The sequence below is a fragment of the Pipistrellus kuhlii genome, unplaced genomic scaffold (genome assembly GCF_014108245.1).
Source record: "Pipistrellus kuhlii isolate mPipKuh1 unplaced genomic scaffold, mPipKuh1.p scaffold_m20_p_2, whole genome shotgun sequence".
NCBI lineage: Eukaryota > Metazoa > Chordata > Mammalia > Chiroptera > Vespertilionidae > Pipistrellus > Pipistrellus kuhlii.
Genome location: NW_023425515.1, coordinates 165,331,022 through 165,351,356, shown reverse-complemented (window position 1 = coordinate 165,351,356; position 20,335 = coordinate 165,331,022). Strand labels below are relative to the sequence as shown.

General features: G+C 42.0%; 1 protein-coding gene across 4 annotated transcripts in view; it reads right to left on the bottom strand.

The window, feature by feature from the left end:
• Positions 1 to 337: 337 nt before the first annotated feature.
• TCEANC2 (transcription elongation factor A N-terminal and central domain containing 2) overlaps positions 338 to 20,335 on the bottom strand; it is a 46,380-nt gene continuing 26,382 nt past the window's right edge. For 2 of the 4 annotated variants that reach the window (XM_036443860.2, XM_045584638.1), the window contains exons 4-5: positions 17,875 to 18,068; positions 7,478 to 9,932 (exon numbers count right to left, since the gene is read on the bottom strand). In XM_036443860.2, the coding sequence (XP_036299753.1) occupies positions 9,744 to 9,932; positions 17,875 to 18,068 (383 nt within the window). In that variant the 3' untranslated portion in view covers positions 7,478 to 9,743. Of the gene's footprint in view, positions 921 to 7,477; positions 9,933 to 17,874; positions 18,069 to 20,335 lie in introns of those variants that run through there. The other 2 variants (XR_006742192.1, XR_006742193.1) reach the window with 2 other exon arrangements.

The following is a 20,335-nucleotide window of genomic DNA, read 5'->3' as shown; positions in this document are numbered from 1 at the left end:
ATGGCGTTAAATCCTGTGAAGATAAAAAGCACCGATGTATCAGGGGTGTGGGGGGTGAGGGCCTTGTTAGAGAGGAAGGCCAGGGAGGACCACTCTGAGGAGGTGAAACCGAAGGACACAGGGTCAGCACAGAATCGGCAGCCAGTGCGCCAGGCACAGCGAACAGTGGACGCAAACGTTCCAAGGAAGAGCCATGGTTGGCAAGTTGGAGAGCCAGAAGGCCAGAGTGGGTTGGGAGTGGGGGAGAAGTCAAGACGGAGACAGGACCAGAGGTTAAGACATGTGGGGCCTTGTGACGTGGGCCACTGGAGAGCTTTGAGTAGGATGTGGCATGAACTGAAGTACGAGTTAGATGTTCACTCTGACTGCTAGGTGGAGAATCGATTACATTCTTCTGTCCTGCCCTTTGGCTCCAGGCACATTATACTTATTACTGTTCCCTGTTCTCTGACATCTCTCTGGCTTGCACATACATATCTTTCTTGGAATACCATTGAGCCCACTTACTACCTGGTAAACTCCTATGTACCCGTCAAAGCCCATCTCTAAAAGTAGCATTTTTGCAAAGTCTCCCTGGTCTCTCCAGACCAGGCCTCTCCACAGGCATAGTTAGGGAATCCCTCCCTCCACTCTGCTCCCACAGTCCCCCACTCATCCCTCGTCATGTCAGACTGCTGTGGGCGGTTGGCTGATCTCTGATACAGAATCTCACCTGGTTCATTTCGGTGGCCTGCGGCCTATCACAGGGTCTTACATAGAGGAGGGAGCTATTCCGGAAGCATTTCATTCATGGCAGTGATAAGGCCATCAGTGTGGCTGTTGAGAGGGACAAAAATGAGGCCAAAGAGGTCAGCAGATGCCGGGAGGGCAAGGTCTTGGATGGCAGGCCTCAGGGTGGATTTCAGACATTGGAGAAAAATCTGAGTTTGAAAATAGGAAAAGACTGTCAAGATCAGAGGGAGCATGTAAGTACTGAGAAACTGCCAGGGCAGTGACAGACTGGAGAGGCATGGTGACGTAAGTGCAGCACGGTATCCCGGGTTGAATCCTGGAACAGAAAAAGAATAGGAAAACCAAATCCCCTTGAGAGGTGAGGAGCAGGGCAAGAGAACTGTCTGGGGTTGTGATAGGGTCATTAATATTGATTATGTTTACATGATGTTCTCAAAGGCTATTAGCTCCGGGTTCGTTTTCCAACATAAATAAGAGAAGATAACCCTTGCCATTAAGAACTTAAGATCTATTAATAGGTGAAAAGAAAAACCTGCACTCCTACAAACATACAAAGGTCACTCCCTGCTTCACCTCTGAGACCACTTCATAAAAGCATTCTCTTATTCAGATGGGGAAACTGAGGCCTCCAGAGTCTGGATAGTGTGTCTGAGGTTGCAAGTTGAATAGTAATAAGCCAATGATTATCCTACTCAAAGGCAGTCATGAAGAGCTGTGGAGGAAAAATCTTGCCAAACATATAGTTTGTTTCTCACACAGCATACTTGTTTTCTTCGTTTAAAAAAATTAAATGTATGTATGTATGTATGTATGTATCTATCTATCTATCCATCTATCTATCTATGTGTGTGTGTGAATTTATATTTGCTGTGAAAAAAAAACTATCAGGTTGGATTATAACCCAAAGAGTTAAATAAATATATGTGAGTCAACACTGATATTAAATAAATCAGTAGGGAAGACTGGGCAAACCTTCCAAATATTAGAAGTACTCTACCCTCCCCAGAAATTTAATCCCCCACCTCTGAGCAGGGTCTGGACTTAGTGACTTGACTCCTAAGAAGAGTAAATTGTAACTTTACAATGGAGAAACCTGGCAAGCATGACCTTCACCAAGCAATCAAGGTTAACATCACCAGTGACAAATTATGTGGATGTCACGTGCCTCCTGATGGGACGTGACAAGAAGCGCACTTTCCTCTGCGGAGTTCTGCCCCAAACCCATAGCCCCAGTGTAGACATGAAGAAATCATCAGCCAAACCCCAACTGAAGAACATTCTACACAACACCTGGCCAGCACTGCTCAAGACTGTCAAGGTCATGGGAGACAAGCAAAGACTGAGAAATTGCCGCAGAGCAAATGAGAGAGGCACGGGACTAAATGCAGTGTGGAGTCCTAGACTGAATTCTGGAACAGAAAAAGGACATTAATGGAAAAACTAATGAAGTCTGAAGGAAGTTTGGAGTTGAGTTTAGCAATAGAGGAAATTGAATGAGGGGCATAGAGGAACTCTGTATTATCTTTGCAACTTTTAATTTTCTTTTTTTTTTTTTTTAATATTTTTTTAACTTCAGAGAGAGAGAGAGGGAGCAGGAGAGAGAAACAGAAACCACGATTGTCTCCTAAACACCTCCTACTGAGGATTGAGCCCTGATAGGGAATCGAACTGTGACTTCCAGGCTCACGGGTTGACACTAACCACTGAACTACACTAGCTGGGCTCTTTGCAACTTTTTTGTAAATCTAAAATTATTCCAAAGTAAAAGTTTACTTTAAAAAATCATGTTATGAGAGAGTGAATCTCTCCTGGCTACCATTCCCCATCCCCATCCCCCCCATCAGCTCCCCGCCACTCCATCCATTCTCTGCAATGGCCCCCTATTCTCCCGGTTTCTGAGCTGGTGCCTCACTATGTCTTCAAGAGACAGTTCCAAACTGGAGCTTGAGACAGTGCAGCGCATGAAAGGGCAAGTGGACTCATGGCCTGCATCCACTGCTTCGCCTCCCTTGCTGTGCTCATACGTGATCCCAAGGCAGCAGGTCAAACAGTCTGTGAACCCTTAGAGAGTTGTGCTGGATAAAGCCCTACAAACAAAGCAATATCCAGACTATGTCTACTCCGGTGAAAATGAATTGCAGCTTTTTCCAGGGTGGAAAGGGTTTAATATAATCAACTTGTCAAATGGCTGCTTGTTCTCCTCAAGGGACAAAGATGTATCTGAGACTGAGTTGGTGTCTGTAAACTGGCAGGCTCAACACTCAGCACCAGCAGTAACTACATGTCTTGGTGAGTGAGTGTGAGCCCATATTATAGCCCCCACATATACCCTCTTTGTATGCTACCATGGTTACTGTTTATGCATCCGTGTACCAGCCTGGGCTGTCCTTAGATAGAGGCTGGCTGATGTTAACTGCATATACATGGCTAGGTAGTGCTTACTCCATGGTACACAGCCTGGTGGGTGTTAACATGGAATATAATGACCTTCACATTCGATGTCCAAGCTCACAGGTCCAACCACATACCCTACACAGAGTCCTTGCCCCCGATTTTCTAATCGTATTCCTTCCAGGCCCAAGCAGACAAGCTATTCACCACTGCCCAGGAGATCCGTGTATATTCTAACCTTGGGCCCTCTTCCTTTCCACAGAAAGAGCACTATTCAAAGCTCTGCCCATTGGAAAGGTTTCCCCCTCTGCTGTCTTTCAAGGACACCCCTGTGTGGGACTGCAGTGCAGCCACAGTCTATTTCTGGCTTGCTCATTCATACTGAGCCATTTACCTGCTAACAAAGCTTGGTTCTTTTCACTCAAGCTGGATATAAGAAGCTTCTCAGGCAGCCATAGCCGAGCTGAGGAAGGGGGCACTGGTGCAAAGGTGGTGGGTGATATAGATGTCTGAGCCACGTACTCATGCACCTTCTGCCCTTTGGCGCTGCTGTGCCCAATGTCAGTTGTGCCCTGTCCAACTTAGGATGAATTGCTGCTGGGCTTTCTGACTTTCTGACTGGGAGTGGAGGGTGGTCCTGGTAGAATCCAGCTCATGATGAGCAGCTGTGTCTGCATGATCAACTTGATGATCTAAGCTCCCATGATCTGTCTTTTCCAGAACCTTATAGCAAATCAGGAGCTGTGTTGTGAGAGGTGTGTCATTCCTGGCTGCAGATGGCATGGCCCTGCTCCAGAACCCTAGAGGTCCACATAGTGATCCTCCTCCTAGGCCTTGTCATAAACTCCACAGGCATCGTTTCCCACCGCAGACACCTCAATACCCTGGATTCTGCCAGATCATATGGTCCACACAGCATGGTTACTTGTACTACAGTCTGGCCCTGCTGCCAAGCCCTTTCCTGATCGGGGTGCCCAGCAAAACTGGCAGCCTTGTCATCCACAATACAGGATCGAGCAGTATTCCCGGGTGTGAAAATGCTCCCTCCAGACCCAAAGGGGCCTACCTTACTGGGGGCGTGGGAGATGCAATCACTTGTCTTTTACTTTGGAGGGAATGTCCCTGGCATATCCCAGACCACTGGCCCCTAAAAGCTTCACTGATATTTGAGGCCCCTGCATCTTCAGTGTGTTCTTACACTCTCTTCAATGCCTGCGTCTCACTGAGACTTCCAATGTATTCGTTGTTTCTTGCTTATCTGGCCCAGTGAGCTCATGTCTTCAATGTAGTGATCAGTGTGATATTCTGTAACATGTGTAGGTGGTACAGGTCTTTTCAGACTAGTCTGTGAGAGTGGGAGAGTTAACAGCCCTGGGGCAAGACTACAATTGTATATTTTTGTCTGTTCCAAGCAAATATGAAGTCTGACTTTCCTTTCTGACAGGGAAGGAAAAGACAAACATTGACCAGATCAGTGGCTACATACCATGTACCTGAGAACATGTTAATGTGCTCCAAGAAAGATGCCACAACTGGCACAGTGGCTGCAATTAGAACTACCACTTGGTTGATTTTGCTATAATTCACCGCCATCTTCCAGGATCCTTCTGATTTTGTAGGGGTCAGAGCAGTGAATTAGAGAGAGACATAATGGTGATCACTATCGCTGCATCCTTTAGGTCTTTAAAGATGACATTTATCTTTGCCATTCCCCGATTACTAATGAGGCTGGGCATCTTCTAACATATTTATTGACTTATTTCCTTTTCTTTGAACTCCCATAATTCATAGCATTAGCCTTTTTAAATTGTTTATCTAGACCTTGGCACTCACCTTCACTAGACTTCGAACTTCTTAGGGCCAGAGACTGTCTTACTTATTCCTGTGACCCTTGGATCTGGCCCGTAAGAACTCAAATACGCACTGAATGAGTGATTTTAACAAGAAGAAAGAGCAGCATTTGATTGGACATCCTGGTCTTCTTGAATCTTGAAACTAACCTCCTTAGCTTATGGGTAAGCCTATCCCTGACAGCAATTATATCACTTTGGTTGATTTAAAAGAAAATACAATGTCATCCAGTGAAACCATCGGGCTTTTGAAATCAAAGCAGTGCCACTGAACTAACAGAGCTCCCAAAGCCTTGTTCTCTGGGTGGACTCCCTTTGGTAGCAATAAGGGGCAGTAACAAACTGAGCCTCTGTCCCATATGGCTGTGATAAACACATCCAAAACACATTACAAATCTCAGAATGAGGCTCGGAGGCCTGAGGCTGCAGCAAAAGAAAACCAAGGTTGACAGGCACAAGTGTAAGAACCTGATATTCTTTAAATGAGAAAAGGCCGGCTGCCTGTTCCTTCACCACTGAACATAGTAAATGCATTATCTGAGCTTCCTGCCATTTTTCAAACCTGGGACTCTCTAATGGTATCTGTTTGGTCAACTCTAAACTGCATTTGTCAAAAGTAAAAAAGAATGATCTAATTTACACAATCTTGAGTGTTCCTTTCCTTTGCTATAAATTGTTGGGAGTTTTAAATTTTGAAAAATTTTCTGAAGTATCTGTTTATGTAAGAATGTTTCTATCTTTCTAAATGCACGTTTTATTAGTTCCCTCACCTCCTCAAAAACTTCCCAGAGCCTCTCATTACCTGCAGGCCAGAGTCCAAACTTCCTCACGAGGCCTCTGAGGCCCTGACTAATTGTTTTGCCCCGTTTCTCTCCACCTTGCCTAAAAACTCTATGCCTCCACACTCCTTTTCATTTGCCTTTACTGACACAAGGCATACACTTTCAACCTCTGGGCTTCTGTACACATACTGATCTAAGAACTATCTATCCTCCAAGACTTGATTCAAACATTAACTCTCTGAAGACTTTATCTTTTCTTAGAATGGTATTAATCACTCCTTTCTCCACTTTCTCAACATTTTAAATCAGTATCTACAATAAACACCTAGTATGCTGTACTGTACTTATTTACTTATGTGTCTGTCTCCCCACTAGACTAAGGGCTCCTCAAGGGTAGAAATGATATCTACTGCAGTTTCTCTAGTGCCAGTCTAGTCCTTGGCTCACATAAGATAGGCAACATTAGTTTGTTGGATGAATGGATGAATGAAAATTGAGACTCAGTTCCTACTCGAAGGACCAGGATCTCCGATTTAACCACTACAAGAAAAGGATCAGCTGAAACCTGTTTGGTTAGAGCATCGGCTTGGAGACTGAAGGGTCCCGGGTTCGATTGCGGTGAAGGGTATGTACCTTGGTTGCGGGCATATCCCCAGTAGGGGGTGTGCAAGAGGCAGCTGATCGATGACTCTCTCTCATTGATGTTTCTAACTCTCTATATCTCTCCCTTCCTCTCTGTACAAAATCAATAAAATATCTTTTAAAAAAAAGAAAAAAAAAAAGATCAATAAGCTGCTGAAGCAGACTCTAACAGTATTTAATTTCCCAAACTTCCTATAGCAACCAAACACATTTAGGAGACATATTCATATCTAGATTTACAGGTAACTCAGAAGTCTAAGAACTTTTCCACCCCATTGCAGGAGCTGAACATTTCCCTTATAACAGGCTGGAGCTCCGAGGTGCTTCTTAGTGGGTGGGTCAGCTTAGATGGGTATCTGCAAGCCTCCTTTCCTTCAGCAAGCACTCAGAATAGCTCCATTAGTGTTCATGGAAATTCTGTGCATGCATCAAGGAAAACACAGCCACAAATAACACGGTCTACTTTCCAAATCTCCAAAGCACATCTCTGCAATCATCTTACTTTCTAACCATCACCACTGAAACCTTTCAGCCACAGAGCAATTTGTTTTCAACTTACTCTGGGTCCTTAAGTTAGCAGAACTTCTTGGTTGCTTATAAATGAAGTTTCCGACTCCCAGTCTCTCTCCCTGCTCCAGCTTCTTCTTCCACAGCCTGTTAACAAATATTAACCAGCTCCTGCTTAGAATCAGTCCATATGCCTTCACTTGTTGTTCAGGACCCTTCATATCTGGTCCTGATAATTGCCTTCCTCTACGGCCTCATTTCCATCTACTTTTCACCCTGCTTTCCTCTACTCAAGCCACACCAATCACCTTCCAGATATTTCACAGGTCTGAGTCTTTCCATAGTTTGCTTTCTCAGTCAGGCATATGCCTCAACCACCCAATTAACTACTTCTACCCTTTAAGACTGCACACAGGTATCACCACCTCCAGGAAGTATTACCTGATTGGATTAGATGCCTTTCCTGTACAACACAAGTAATCATTCAATTATTCAATAGTTATGAAGACCTAGTTGGTACCAGGTGCTGAAAATACAATAGGGAACAAAACAAAGTCTCTGCTTTCATGAAGCTTAAATTCAATGAAATTTATTGTGATAACACTGGTTACTAACATTCTATAAGTTGCAGGTGTACAATTCTTTAATATGTCATCTGTATACTGCATTGTGTGCTTACCAGCCAACATCTAGTCTGCTCCCATCACCATGCATTTGACCCCTTTATCTTCTTTTTCTTCCCCCCAACCCTCCCTCCACCTTCGGTAACCACTATATTGTTGTGTCCATGAGCTCGCATTACCTTTAGTGGGGAGATAGAATCAAAAGCACAACCACAGAACATGTGGATATGTATAGAACAATACATAGGATATTGTGGTAGGGGAAGCATAGGGAACTAGGTAGAGAGTAGCATATTAGAGAAGAAAATAGCATGTGAATGCTTTGACGGGAGTGACATGATGAGATTTCCAGTTCTGATATGTCACTTTGTTTCTAGGACAGGGTGATAAATTTGAAGAGGTTAGAACTGGGTGCAAAGGGACCAGCTAGGAAGCCATGTAGCCATGTGGGCAACAGAGGATGAAGCCCTAAAGTGGTACTAGAGATGGAGAGGAGGCAAGAGATTCTACAATAAATATATGTGATGAGTAAAACCATTAGGCCCTGGTTGAGTAAGGACTCTGGCTTCTGGCAAGAATGCCTGGGCTACCAGGACTGCCAAGTGAGAAAAGACATGTTACAGCTGAGAAGCCCACGAGGCATCTTGGATGATGTATCTGAAACTGAGGGACTATGTACTGTCTGAAGATACAAATTGGAGTGTCATCTGCATGTAACCATAAGAGAGTGAATGAATGAACCTGGGAGACTGGAGCCAATCAAACAGACCAGGGTTTTGAACCTTAGCTCTGCCTTTCACTATCTGTGTGATCCTGAGTAAGTTACTAAGCCATTCTGGGACTCACTTTTCTGATCTTTAATTGCATATTATTATTAAAATGTCTATCACAGTGCTGAGTGCCTGGTGGGTGCTTAATTATGATTCCAGCTTCAGTACTTCCTAGCAGTGGGAAATGGAACAAGATACCTCTGCCTGGTGAGCCTCAGGGTCTCATCTCAGTTCCTGCTAGGTATCCACAGTACTCCGTGGAATGGGTGCTCAATAAATGATTGCTGAATAAATGAAGAAATATAAAAAAATTGAAACAATATCTACTAACACAACAGATGAGAGGATTAAACAGGCCACATTAATCCCTTCCTTTCTGTCCTTGCTTTTTAACCCATCCCCTCTTTTTTTGTATTTTAAATCTCTCCTTTTTTTTATTAGCTCCTTCTTTTTAGATTACAAACATGCTCCAGTCTCCCCTAACCTCAAAAACCCTTTCTCGAGTCTTACTATTTCTTTAAATTCTTTGCAATTATTTTTCATTTTCATCAACTATACTTTTTCTCAACCCAAAACACTTTTCAATGAACAAGCCATATCTTTTGTTTTAGTGGGGGGGAAAGTCCCAGTTTATTATTATTTATAAAAAAGCAAATATCATTTACATAATTGTTTCAAGAGGTCTATATAAAGGTATTTTATTTTAAAATATATAGGGATGGATTTTTTTCACTACAGTAATTCATTTCAAGAGGAATTTCATTATGTATCTTCTACAGAACCTTAAAATGAGAGTGTCACATATTCAAATAGCCTGAGTGTGGGGATGCTCCAGGCCAGCTCTTCATTAGGAGACTCAGCATGGGGGCTCCGAAGACCAACACAGAAGGTCTTCCAGGGAGAGCTGAAACATTCAGATAAGTGAGCTCTGGAAAGAAGGGGCAGTGGGCTGGCTCCGGCAGGCTCACCCCTGGGGTAGAGCAAAGAGAACAGACAGGGGAGTTCTGAGAGGCACCAGAGCCATCTAAACTCAGGGGGATGGAACCGTGTGAGCGGCAGCAGTAATTGAGTTTCAGTTACCTGCAGGGTGGCGAAATAAAGTAGCGACTTCATCTGCCTGACATGGGGGAAGTTTAGAGGTGTCCCTGGCATACTCACAGTGAAATCCACCACCCTTTGCTGGGTTGGGTGATGGCAACCGTACAGCGCTTCCTAGTGACAGCCTGTGCGCGTCCCGTTAGGCAGCACCGGCGCACGGCAGCTAATGAAGCGTTTCCTGCAGGCCTGTCTCCCAGGGCGCTCTGCATCCTCTGTCTGAAGGAATGGCACCATGGGAAAATTTAGCGCAGCCAGCATCAGCCATCACCCAAACTCAAAAGGGTCTTTGAATAGCAGAGAGGGGCACGTTTTCTGTTCTGCCCAGCCCGGGCTGGAGCCGTCCTCGGGTCATTTTCTGTGGGTCTGCACAAACACGCCGACGGGCAGCGAGCCGCTCTTCACCTGAGCCCGGATTTCAGCTCGGTGCTTTAATGTGAAGACCAGGGCTCTCACCGTCCGCCGGTAGGGCCCATTAATGAGGCGGGAGCAGAGATGAAACGTTTCCCGCTCAATATTTTCAACCAGTAGGTGATCCATCTAAAAAAACAGCAAAATTATCAAATTAGGGCCTTGCAACGCATAAGAATTAAAAACAAGAGAGGCTGAAGCACTCTGCTCAGAGGCTTCCATTAATCAACTGAAACTCAAGGACATCTACTTCCTGTCACAAGAGAAACAGGAAGAGCAAATTAATTCCACCCTGGCAATTAAGGAACAAGGCCATGTGCTCTGTGACAGGGACCTCATTCACAACCCCTGCCGGGTGGTAATATTTGCCATTATAACAGGAAACTGGCCTGAACTAAGCAATGGGTCCTGGGCCCTGTACTTTACCAACCAGGAAACAAAGACCAAGGATAATAAATCAGTGTAACAGTTTATACTTTTGGGGGGTTTGTTTTAAAAGTGCCTTTTAACCCTTTACTGCATCTCAGAAACACTGAATCTGGATCTTAATATGTGTGTAGATCACTTTTCACATTTAATGCTCACAACTCCTATTATCTCATTTTGCAGATGAGGAAATGGGTTCAAAGATAAAGAAAGGTTCAAGGTCTTACAACTACCAAGAGGCAGAGCTGGGCCCTAACCGGTTTGGCTCAGTGGATAGAGCGTTGGCCTGCGGACTCAAGGGTCCCAGGTTCGAACTCAAGGGTCCCAGGTTCGATTCCGGTCAAGGGCATGTGCCTTGGTTGCGGGCGCATCCTTAGTAGGGGGTGTGCAGGAGGCAGCTGATCGATGTTTCTCTCTCACTGATGTTTCTAACTCTCTATCCCTTACCCTTCCTCTCTGTAAAAAAATCAATAAAATATATTATAAAAAAAAAGAAAAAAAAAAGAGGCAGAGCTGGGACTCTGACCTGGAGCCCCGACTCCAAAGTTCATGTTTCTGCCCTTTCACTGCACTGACTGTCCCTTCAACATTCTAACTGCCCAGGAGAGTTTGAGGAGATGCTTGCAGGGTCAGTAAACAGCAGACTGAGGGATGGGACTTGTAGCAATTCCAGGATGGTGTGGCTCAGGCCCAAGTCCTCCTAGGGTGGCAGACATAATCAAAGTAGGACAGGCCTGGGACTTGGTCCACACGGTCTGAATCCCAGCCAGGTTGGGCTGCTGGTGAGGGGGCTCCTCAATCCTACCTTCCTTTCCAGGCCTATCCCCTCTCATCCTGAGCACCGTCCAGCATGAGCCTGCTAAGCTGCTTTCACACACCTCTATCTGCTACTTAGATACTTGATCCCTTAAGGTACACTTTCCCTAGAAAATACATTCTTATTTGTATGTCAAAGCTTAGCTAAAAAGCAAAATACAAGAAAGCAAACTCTAGCTCAGAGGACTGAAAGTTCTTTGGGCTGCCACGTCTCCTGAGTTCCCCTTAGTAATTATCACAATATACTACAATTATCCATTTTTTGGATAGTGAGTTCCTAAAATACAGTGAGTTCCTTGAATACAGGACACAAATTTTTCTCTCTTACTTGCTTTCCTCCGTTCATTCAAATATTTATTCAGCACTTACTATGTGCTGGGCTCTGTGCTTGGGGAGAGGAAACAGCAGTGAATAAGGCTGGCACTGTCTGTGACTCCATGGAGAGCACAGTTAGTAAGAAGCAGTGACCATGGATTGTAAGTGCACTGAGTGCTGGGAAAGAGGACAGGGATGCATGCTGGGTGCAGAGCTACAGCAAGGGGACCCAACCCAGAGGGTGGTGCCTGGCTTTGAAAGGAAATGCTGTTTAACTTGAGACTTGAAGAATGAATAGGGTCTGGCTAGGTAAAGTAGGCACGTGCTTTGCAATATGTTCACTGATCTGTACGTATATCTCTTGTGTACTTTGGCTGTATTTTATTTATTTTTATTTTTATTTTTTGGTTAATCCTCACCCAAGGATATTTTTTTCCATTAATTTCTAGACAGAATGAAAGGAAGGGAGGGAAGAGGGAAGAGGGAAGAGGGGGGAGAGAGAGAGAGAGAGAGAGAGAGAGAGAGAGAGAGAGAGAGAGAGATATGAAAGAGAGAAACATTGGTCAGTTGCCTCTTATACGCACTCTGAGAAGCAAGCCTGCAATCTGGGTATGTGCCCAGGAATTGAACCCATGATCTTTTGGTGTCTGGGACAACACTCCAGCCAAACCACACTGGCCAGGGCTACACACTATTTAAAAAGAAAAGTTTAAGAAAAAAGTGTACCAAAAATAGTCACCTGACACTTGATAAAATACCCTAATATAAGGAATAGACAGACCGAAACAAACAGAAAAAAGAAGCTTGGAAGAAATAAGGACTGCAGGGAGAATAGGACTGGGGGGGGGGGGGGGGGAGGAGACAGAGAATGAATATGTAGGCCCAGACATCCACTGAGGCACAGCAGACAAAAGACCTTCCGGGAAGTTTGTGGTCCTGATGACTGACTGACTGTGCTAGGGTGAGTGGACCTGGCTTGGAGCCGTGGCTCTCCAGACATCTCGAGTTTTTCATGGCCTCCTGGGTGGGCAGTGAACTAGCCCCTGGCCTGAGGCAGCCCTGCAAGCAGGTTACTTTAGAAGGCTGGAAGGGTGGCCAGTTGTCTGGCCAGCATTTGTCCAGCAACATTGGCCAGAGAGGCTCCTCAATCCAGTGTGAGGATGGTTAGCCACTGTTTAGAGATTCACTTATTTTAACAGTCAAGAAAAAGGTGGGGTTTTTTTTAGGGGAATGGTTGTTTGGGGAGAAAGGGCATATATACCTTTGCAAAATAGGCCATGGCCATTCCACTGAATTATAGTATATATTTAAAAAAAGAACTCTAGCCGAAGCTGGTTTGGCTCAGTGGTAGAGCATTGGTCTGCAGACTGAAGGGTCCCAGGTTCGATTCCGGTCAAGGGCATGTACATTGGTTGCGGGCATATCCCCAGTAGGGGGTGTGCAAGAGGCAGCTGGTCGATGTTTCTCTCTCATTGACGTTTCTAGCTCTCTATCCCTCTCCCTTCCTCCTCTCCGTGAAATATGAATAAAATATACTTTAAAAATAATAATAATAAAAGAACTCTGACAGTGTCTTGGAATTTGCATAATTGGATACTCATACATACTTTATTTAGCAAATAGTTACCAAGTTGCTACCCTGAATCTGCCCTGATCTGAATATTAGGGAGACTGAGCAGAAAAGGCTTGCCCCTGCCATCCAGGAATCACATCTAGAAAGGCGACTGCATGTACACAGAAAACCACTGGGTAGTGGAATCGGTGTTCTACCAACAATGTGAAGGGAAAAGGGAGCAAGCATGTAATAATTCTCATTCACGCCTTCTTATTAAATGAAGGCCAATCAGAATGAAGAAATAAGAACATCGGTGATATTAAAATGTAAATTATACAGAATAATTCATCATATGCCTTTTTGTATAAAAGTTCATTGCACGAAGTGAATGAATTTAAAAATGCCCTTGGAAAATCCAAACCAACCCAAATTGTTGAGTCCTTTCCAGTGGGTTTTAGCCTGGTGATTTAGGTAAGCCCTTTCGGGACTTAGCTAAGGGACCAGGGTCTCACTGATACCTTGAGAAGAGTGTTTTGCTGTGAAACGCACCTGTAGAAATGGGAATAGGAACGCTGCAGGAAACCTAGGCATTCATTTTGGGACCACATCCCTTCTCTGTGTCTTATGATCTTCCTGGTCTCCTCCCCATAGGTTTTTGCTCCTCTCCATTTGCCTTACTCACTACTAATTCTAACTGCCTTATTCTCTCCCCATATTCTACACATTTCTACCCATGGTTTCTGCTTCCTCATAACTCCTCCAACATCTGCTCCAACACTCCCACTGTTGTTTTCTTAGCATTTCCTAGTTCACATGTCTCAGAGACAGAGAATCTGATTTACTTCCCTATCTATTTGTACCTGTGAGTTATTCAGTTGTCCAATTCTGGACAAATTGGTTATAGCTGGGAGAAGATATAAAACATGACCACCTAGAATAAAACATGACCACCTAGAGCTTTTTCATCAAGGATTCTGGCCTCAGTGGGAAATGGTGCCATAATCAATTAGTGATGTCTGCCACATCTGTAAGCCCTTTGAAAGTAAGGGAACAGGTCTTTTTTATGTGTGTACCTCAAATGCAGAACTTCCCACGATGTACTGTAACTGTTTATTTGTCTCAGAAGCCTGTAAGCCCTTTTGGGGATGATACTGTGCTGGATCCATTTCTAAATTCCCCATGCCTAGCATAGATACAAGCACATGGTAAGGGCTCAGTAAATATTCATTAAATGAATGTCCTCCCCCTACCCCCATGTAACCTCCCTCCTTTCCTGCTCTTTCAATAACATAGCAAATAAGATAGGAAATATAATGTTTCTATTTTATATGTATTTTCAAGTTAGCAAAATCTTCCCCCTCTTGAAAAAGGCCAATTCAATTGCCATCTCTTCCATAAAACCTTCCCAGATTCCCCTATTAGATTTCATATACTGTCCTTTGTGTGTCTGCATCATTGGCTTGTACCCATTTCAGATATATTTCATCTTGCCTTCTATTAGTCTTTTACAGGCTCTCAGCCAGGAGACTGTAAGCTTTCTTAAGATAGGGAATGCAACTCACTTATGTTTGCATTCTCCCTGACACTAGTAGTAGTAGTGCTAAACATTTGTTGAATTGAATATCCACTGGAAGCAAACTTGGTATGAGTTTTAGCACACAGAGCATGATTGGGTTTGTACCTATCTAACCACACTCCTTTTGGGCCACTTAAATACATTTATGAAAGAGCCGGTCAAAGCCAGAGGTGCAGTCTGAGGCCATTAAACAAAGAAAAAACTAACAGTCCCATATGGGGACGTACCCCTGACCTGGATCTCATTAGCACCATCTGACAACCAACTGGGCCAAACAGCCAGTGTTTCATAACTCTTAATGATACAGGTTCACTTTGAGAATCAGGTTCATTTTTTTTAATGACATAATAGGAAAATGATCACAGGCCATGAGGTAGGAAGGAGAGTGGATAATGAGGAAGGGGAAGTAAGAGAATGACACCACAGGGGATGTTCATATGAGGAAAGATCTAAAATGCAGGGAAGAACAAAGAAGATCCGGAAGGGAAAAAGTAAAGGGGAATGGAGCCAGGGTCTCAACAATGGAGTTTTTATTCATCTATTCCATTATTCCAAGAACAAGGAAACAATCTATGAATCTGGAAAGCAAGATCTATACAGTAATAAAGAGATACATCTGGCTGTGTATGTATATTCCTCAACTATGGCTTTCACTACAAAAGAATATAACCAAAACAAATAACATGAAAACATTTATTTTCTACAAAAAATGTAATGGTAGGATCAAATTGTAAAGGCTTTTTAGTCACTGGGTCAATAATTTATCCAATGGTTTACTACTGCCTGATAAAGTACATTTGTGGAGACTGGATGTCTGATTTGAATGCACTCAACATTGGTTACTGTCAAAGACCAAATACTGAGTTAGATGGGTCACTTATTTACCCTAATATGGTAATGTTTCAGATGATAATAGGTGCTAAGAGTTAACTTTTATGCAAAAAGTGTTTATAATTCTTAAATATATCAAACTGATCAAATTATTATCAAATACTGTTTATGCAAAAAAAAACCCAGATTGATTCTTTTATTTATTTATTTTTGCCAAGGAAGAAAGAAAGATGCATACTTTTATTATTATTATTTTATATATATATATATATATATATATATATATATATATATATATATATATATATAAAATTGATTTTTTACAGAGAGGAAGGGAGAGGGATAGATTGATGAGAGAGAAACATCGACCAGTTGCCTTCTGCACATCCCCCACTGGGGATGTGCTTGCAACCAAGGTACACTCCCTGGACCGGAATCGAACCCGGGACCCTTCAGTCCGCAGGCCAACGCTCTATCCACTGAGCCAAACCGATTTCGGCAAGATGTATACTTTTAATTTTTAAAATTTACTCTTTGGGAACAAAACCACTCAACTATGCTTAATCTGATATTTTTTCCAATTATGTTGGAAAGCACTAACGAATTTATCACTTTTTTAACTTTGAAACACTTGAGTGCTTACCACTTGATGTGCCATTTAAAGGATAATTAATGGATAAACTAAAAGGATAATTATTATGGAGTTTAATATAGTAGGCAAACTGCTCATTAATCCTTATAAGCATTGCTTTGTTATTATCATTTACTTAAAAAGATGCCACAGGGAACTGGAATTTACCACCACATTAACTACATATTATATAACCAAACTCTATGTTTTTGTAATAATTTTGATTTAAAAAATAAACTTTATTTAAAATATCAAATAGCAAGTCTTGTTGGCTAATCAATATTCTGGAAAGTTATTTATTTAGACTTACAACCTTCATTTTTTTTTTTCTCTTCCAAGGGCTTAATATTCATATTAAAGTTTCCTTTAGGAAAAGCAAAGCAAACTTAACAGCATAGCAATTTGCTGAGCTATCAAATAACACTGATAATTATAAAAATGAAAAAATAACCATATACAGAAAAGGATATACAAAATTATACTGATATTGATCAAGATGAAAAAGACAACATAAATGTAAATTATTGTTAATTTTCTGCAATGTTGTTTAAATAATCAATAAAACTATCTTATGGAACATTTGGCATATAATGGCTCTTAATAACCTGGGAAAATCATATTATAGCATTCATTTAAAAAGTTATAATAACTTACCAACAGAAAATGCACCAAAATGCTAACAAGATTATATCTGGGTGGTAAGTTCAATGGTGATCTTATTTTTCCTCTCTATGTTTTTCACATTTTCTAAGTGTGTATTTAAAAATCCAAAACTGTATTCTAAAAAGTAAATAATATACCATGAGTTCATTTGCCCTTCTTTTGTGGATGCATAATTGAGACAGAAAGGCTAAAATATTTTCTCAGAGAATATAGTAACAGATCAAGCATTTAAATCAGACTTCTGCATTGCTTCTTTGTTAATAATATTAAATTATTCTTAAAGAAATTTTGATAGGGATACCCTAAAAAGGAGAAAATATATAAATGTTATATGTCTGATTTTTCCAGAGTATAAATTGACATATAAAATTTGTTTGATGATGGTGATTAATATTATTGTTAATGAGCAAAAATCCTTCTAGCATGTGTACCTCAAGCCTATTGTCACCTGAACTGTTGGCTATGAAGATGTAGGAATTAGGTCTAGCCAACTGACTATATGCTTTAGAATGTGGACAAAAAAAATGGGGGATTAGAATATTTTCAATAGACAGCTATTTCTTTTGCCATTGATATTTCCTAAGAGAGAGAGTCCATGCCAGAATTTTTGCTTCAGTGGGAAGAGAACAAATTTTAAACGGAAGGAGTCCACCAAGCCAGCATGGCTCAGCAGTTGAGTGTTGACCACGAACCAGGAGGTCAAGGTTCGATTCCTAGTCAGCGCACAAGCCCAGGTTGCAGGCTCGATCCCCAGTGGAGGGTATGTAGGAGGCAGTGAATAATGATTCTCTCTCATCATTAATATTTTTATCTTTCTCTTCCTCTCCCTTCTTCTCTGAAATTAATAAATATATATTTAATAAAAATAAAATAAATGGAAGGAGCCAACATTCACTAAGTGACTTGTAATCACCAGGCACTATACTATTCTTTTGTATATAAAGAGTCCATTTACTCTTTCCAATAACCTTAGATGGTAGGAACAATAATCATTTTACACTTAAAAAAAATCAAGCCTCGTGTTAAAAGATTTGCCTAAGGTGCCACAGCTAGTACGGTCCGTACTAGAGCCAGGGTTTTACTTCAGGTTTGCTAGTTTCTTTCTACAACACCGTCTCCCAGAATGATTACAAATCCAGAACTCTTAAAGAAAAAAACAGAATAAAGCCACAGCACCAACACTATGAAAGTTCATTTTGAAAATGTGAGGCTCATTTAACCAAGAACTCCTAATAATTACATTATAACCAGACATTACCTCTAATTCCAGCGCTTCTGAGAGTAATTTCTGGGCGTTTTTCCTAAGCGCCTCGGTTTTGGAATCACTTCGAACTTCAATAGAAGGTCTATTTGCATGTTTCTCAATGAAAGTTCTCCACTCAGTGTAAACTTCTTTGGCAAGACAAGCCACTTCTGAATCTGAGTGTTGACACATCTTATTCACTGTGTGACCTGGAGCAAGAGAAGAGAAACCAAAGGAAAGGTGGTTCTGTCTTCTGAAAAGTACAGGACTAGATGGACTGATGTGTGTACGGCACTTAGAAAGCCATTCCCATTCCTAAGGATCTTAAGGCTCTGTGCAAATGAAGACAATTTCTCAAAGGCTGGGTTTACAAGATAATCACTGAGGGAGAATCACTGGACTAGCCAATGTCTTAAGTCATAAAATAGAAACACGACCAAAAGATACTTAAAACAAAACAACTAAGGTACCAACTCCTTAATCTAAAAATTGCAAGAAAGTGAATTAAGCATTTTTCTTATCTTTTGGTACATATTTTTCAGAACAACCAAATAGCTCTAGGTATTGAGGAAATGTTTTTTGTTTTTGTTGTTGTTAGTCCTCATCCAAGGATATTTTCCATTGAATCTTTAAAGAGTGAATGGGAGGGGGAGAGTCAGAGAGAGAAATATCGATGTGAGAGAGACACATTGATTAGTTGCCTCCCGCACATGCCCTGACCAGGGTGGGGATTGAGCCTGCAACCAAGATTCATGCCCTTGACCAGAATCAAATCCTCGATCAGTCCATGGGTTGACATTTTATCTGCTGAGCCAAACTGGCTAGGGCAAGGAAATGTTCTTTATTCAGCTAATAAATGTAAAAAGATTGACAGAACTAAAAAAAAAAAAAAAAAAAAAAAAAAAAAAAAAAAAGGTAGCCCATGATGAAATAATTCACTCAGGTGCTAATCATCAGTAGATCAATTCATTCAATAAAAGGTTGATAGGGAAATTTATAATGGAGGAATGAGCTGTCATGACCTGAACCACTGATCCATTAGCATCCCTGACTGTGGCACCATCAGACACAGGTAGCATTTCACAGCCCTATGAAATATTCTTGTCCCTCCTTCCAGAGAAAAGATGAACCAGAATCCATAGAATTATTCAATGCTAACTTCCAGTTTATAGAAAATATGAGAGGCAGAGGAATAGGTTATAGTATGAGGAAACAGATTCAGAATGTGGCACATTCTACAGGACAACAGACCTGGTTTCTATAATAGTCAATGGCATTTTTAAAAAAGGGGAACAAGGTCACAGAATGCTTTAGATTAAAAGAGGCTTTTGAGTCCAAACTACCAAATGCAATACATTTGGAGCCCCTTAATGCCATCTTCTACAATAGCCAGAAAGGTCTTTATTTAACTTTATTATTTTCTCTTTTAGGGACTTTTTTTTTTTTCTAAAACATAGACCTGATCATTTCACTGCTCTACTTAAATCTTTCAATTCTATATCCAAATTCATGTCTTGTCACACAAGTCCCTTCGATCATCTGCCACCCTCCCACCTGCTTTCTAGCTTCATTTCCAGCTACCATCCCTCTGTCATCTATACTCCAGCTACTTGCAGCTCCTAAAACACTTCAATATTTTGAAAATCTCTACTTTTGAACATATTTTCCAATAAACATTCTGTCTGCCTGGAATCCTCTTTCTTCCCCTTCATCTGGTTAACTTCCATTCTGTCTTTCAGACTCAGTACAGGAAGTCTTCTTTAACACCCCTAGGCTTGGTTGTATGCCTCACTGTGCTTCCTTAGCACCTTGGGTTTTTATCACAATGATTATTATAATTAGTTGCAATTAGACCAGTTATCTCTCTTGTCCACCAAAGAGAGCTCCTTGAGGGGAAGAACTGTGATTTGTTCACTTCTGTACCTCTAGCAGACAGCACCATGGCAGGAGCTAGGGATCAGAAGAATGGGTTCGATAAATGTTGTGGAGAGACAAGCCCACATGAAGAATAACATATTTTTACTAAAACATGTAAAACAAGGGGAAAACTACTATATTAGATGATGAAAAGTTAGTAAAACAATGCCAATACTGAAGCTAATTTGTAAATGTAATGTAATCTGTTTGTATTAGAAGACAACCAATATTTCTAGACTTAGTATAGAAACTAGAGGCCCGGTACATGAAATTTGTGCAAGGGGAAGGAAGTTACCTCAGCCCAGCCTGCATCCTCTTCAATTTGGGACCCCTCGGGGGATGTCTGACTGCTGGTTTAGCTCTCACAATCCAGGACCGCTGGCTCCTAATCGCTCACCTGCCTGCCTGATGGCCCCGAACCCCTCTGCCTGCCTGCCTGATCACCTCTAACTGCCTCTGCCTGCCTGTGGGCCTGACCGTCCCTATCTTGTCCCCCTGCCGGCCTGATCGCCCCTAACCACCTCTGCCTTGGCCCCCAGCCTAAGCCACAATCTGGCAT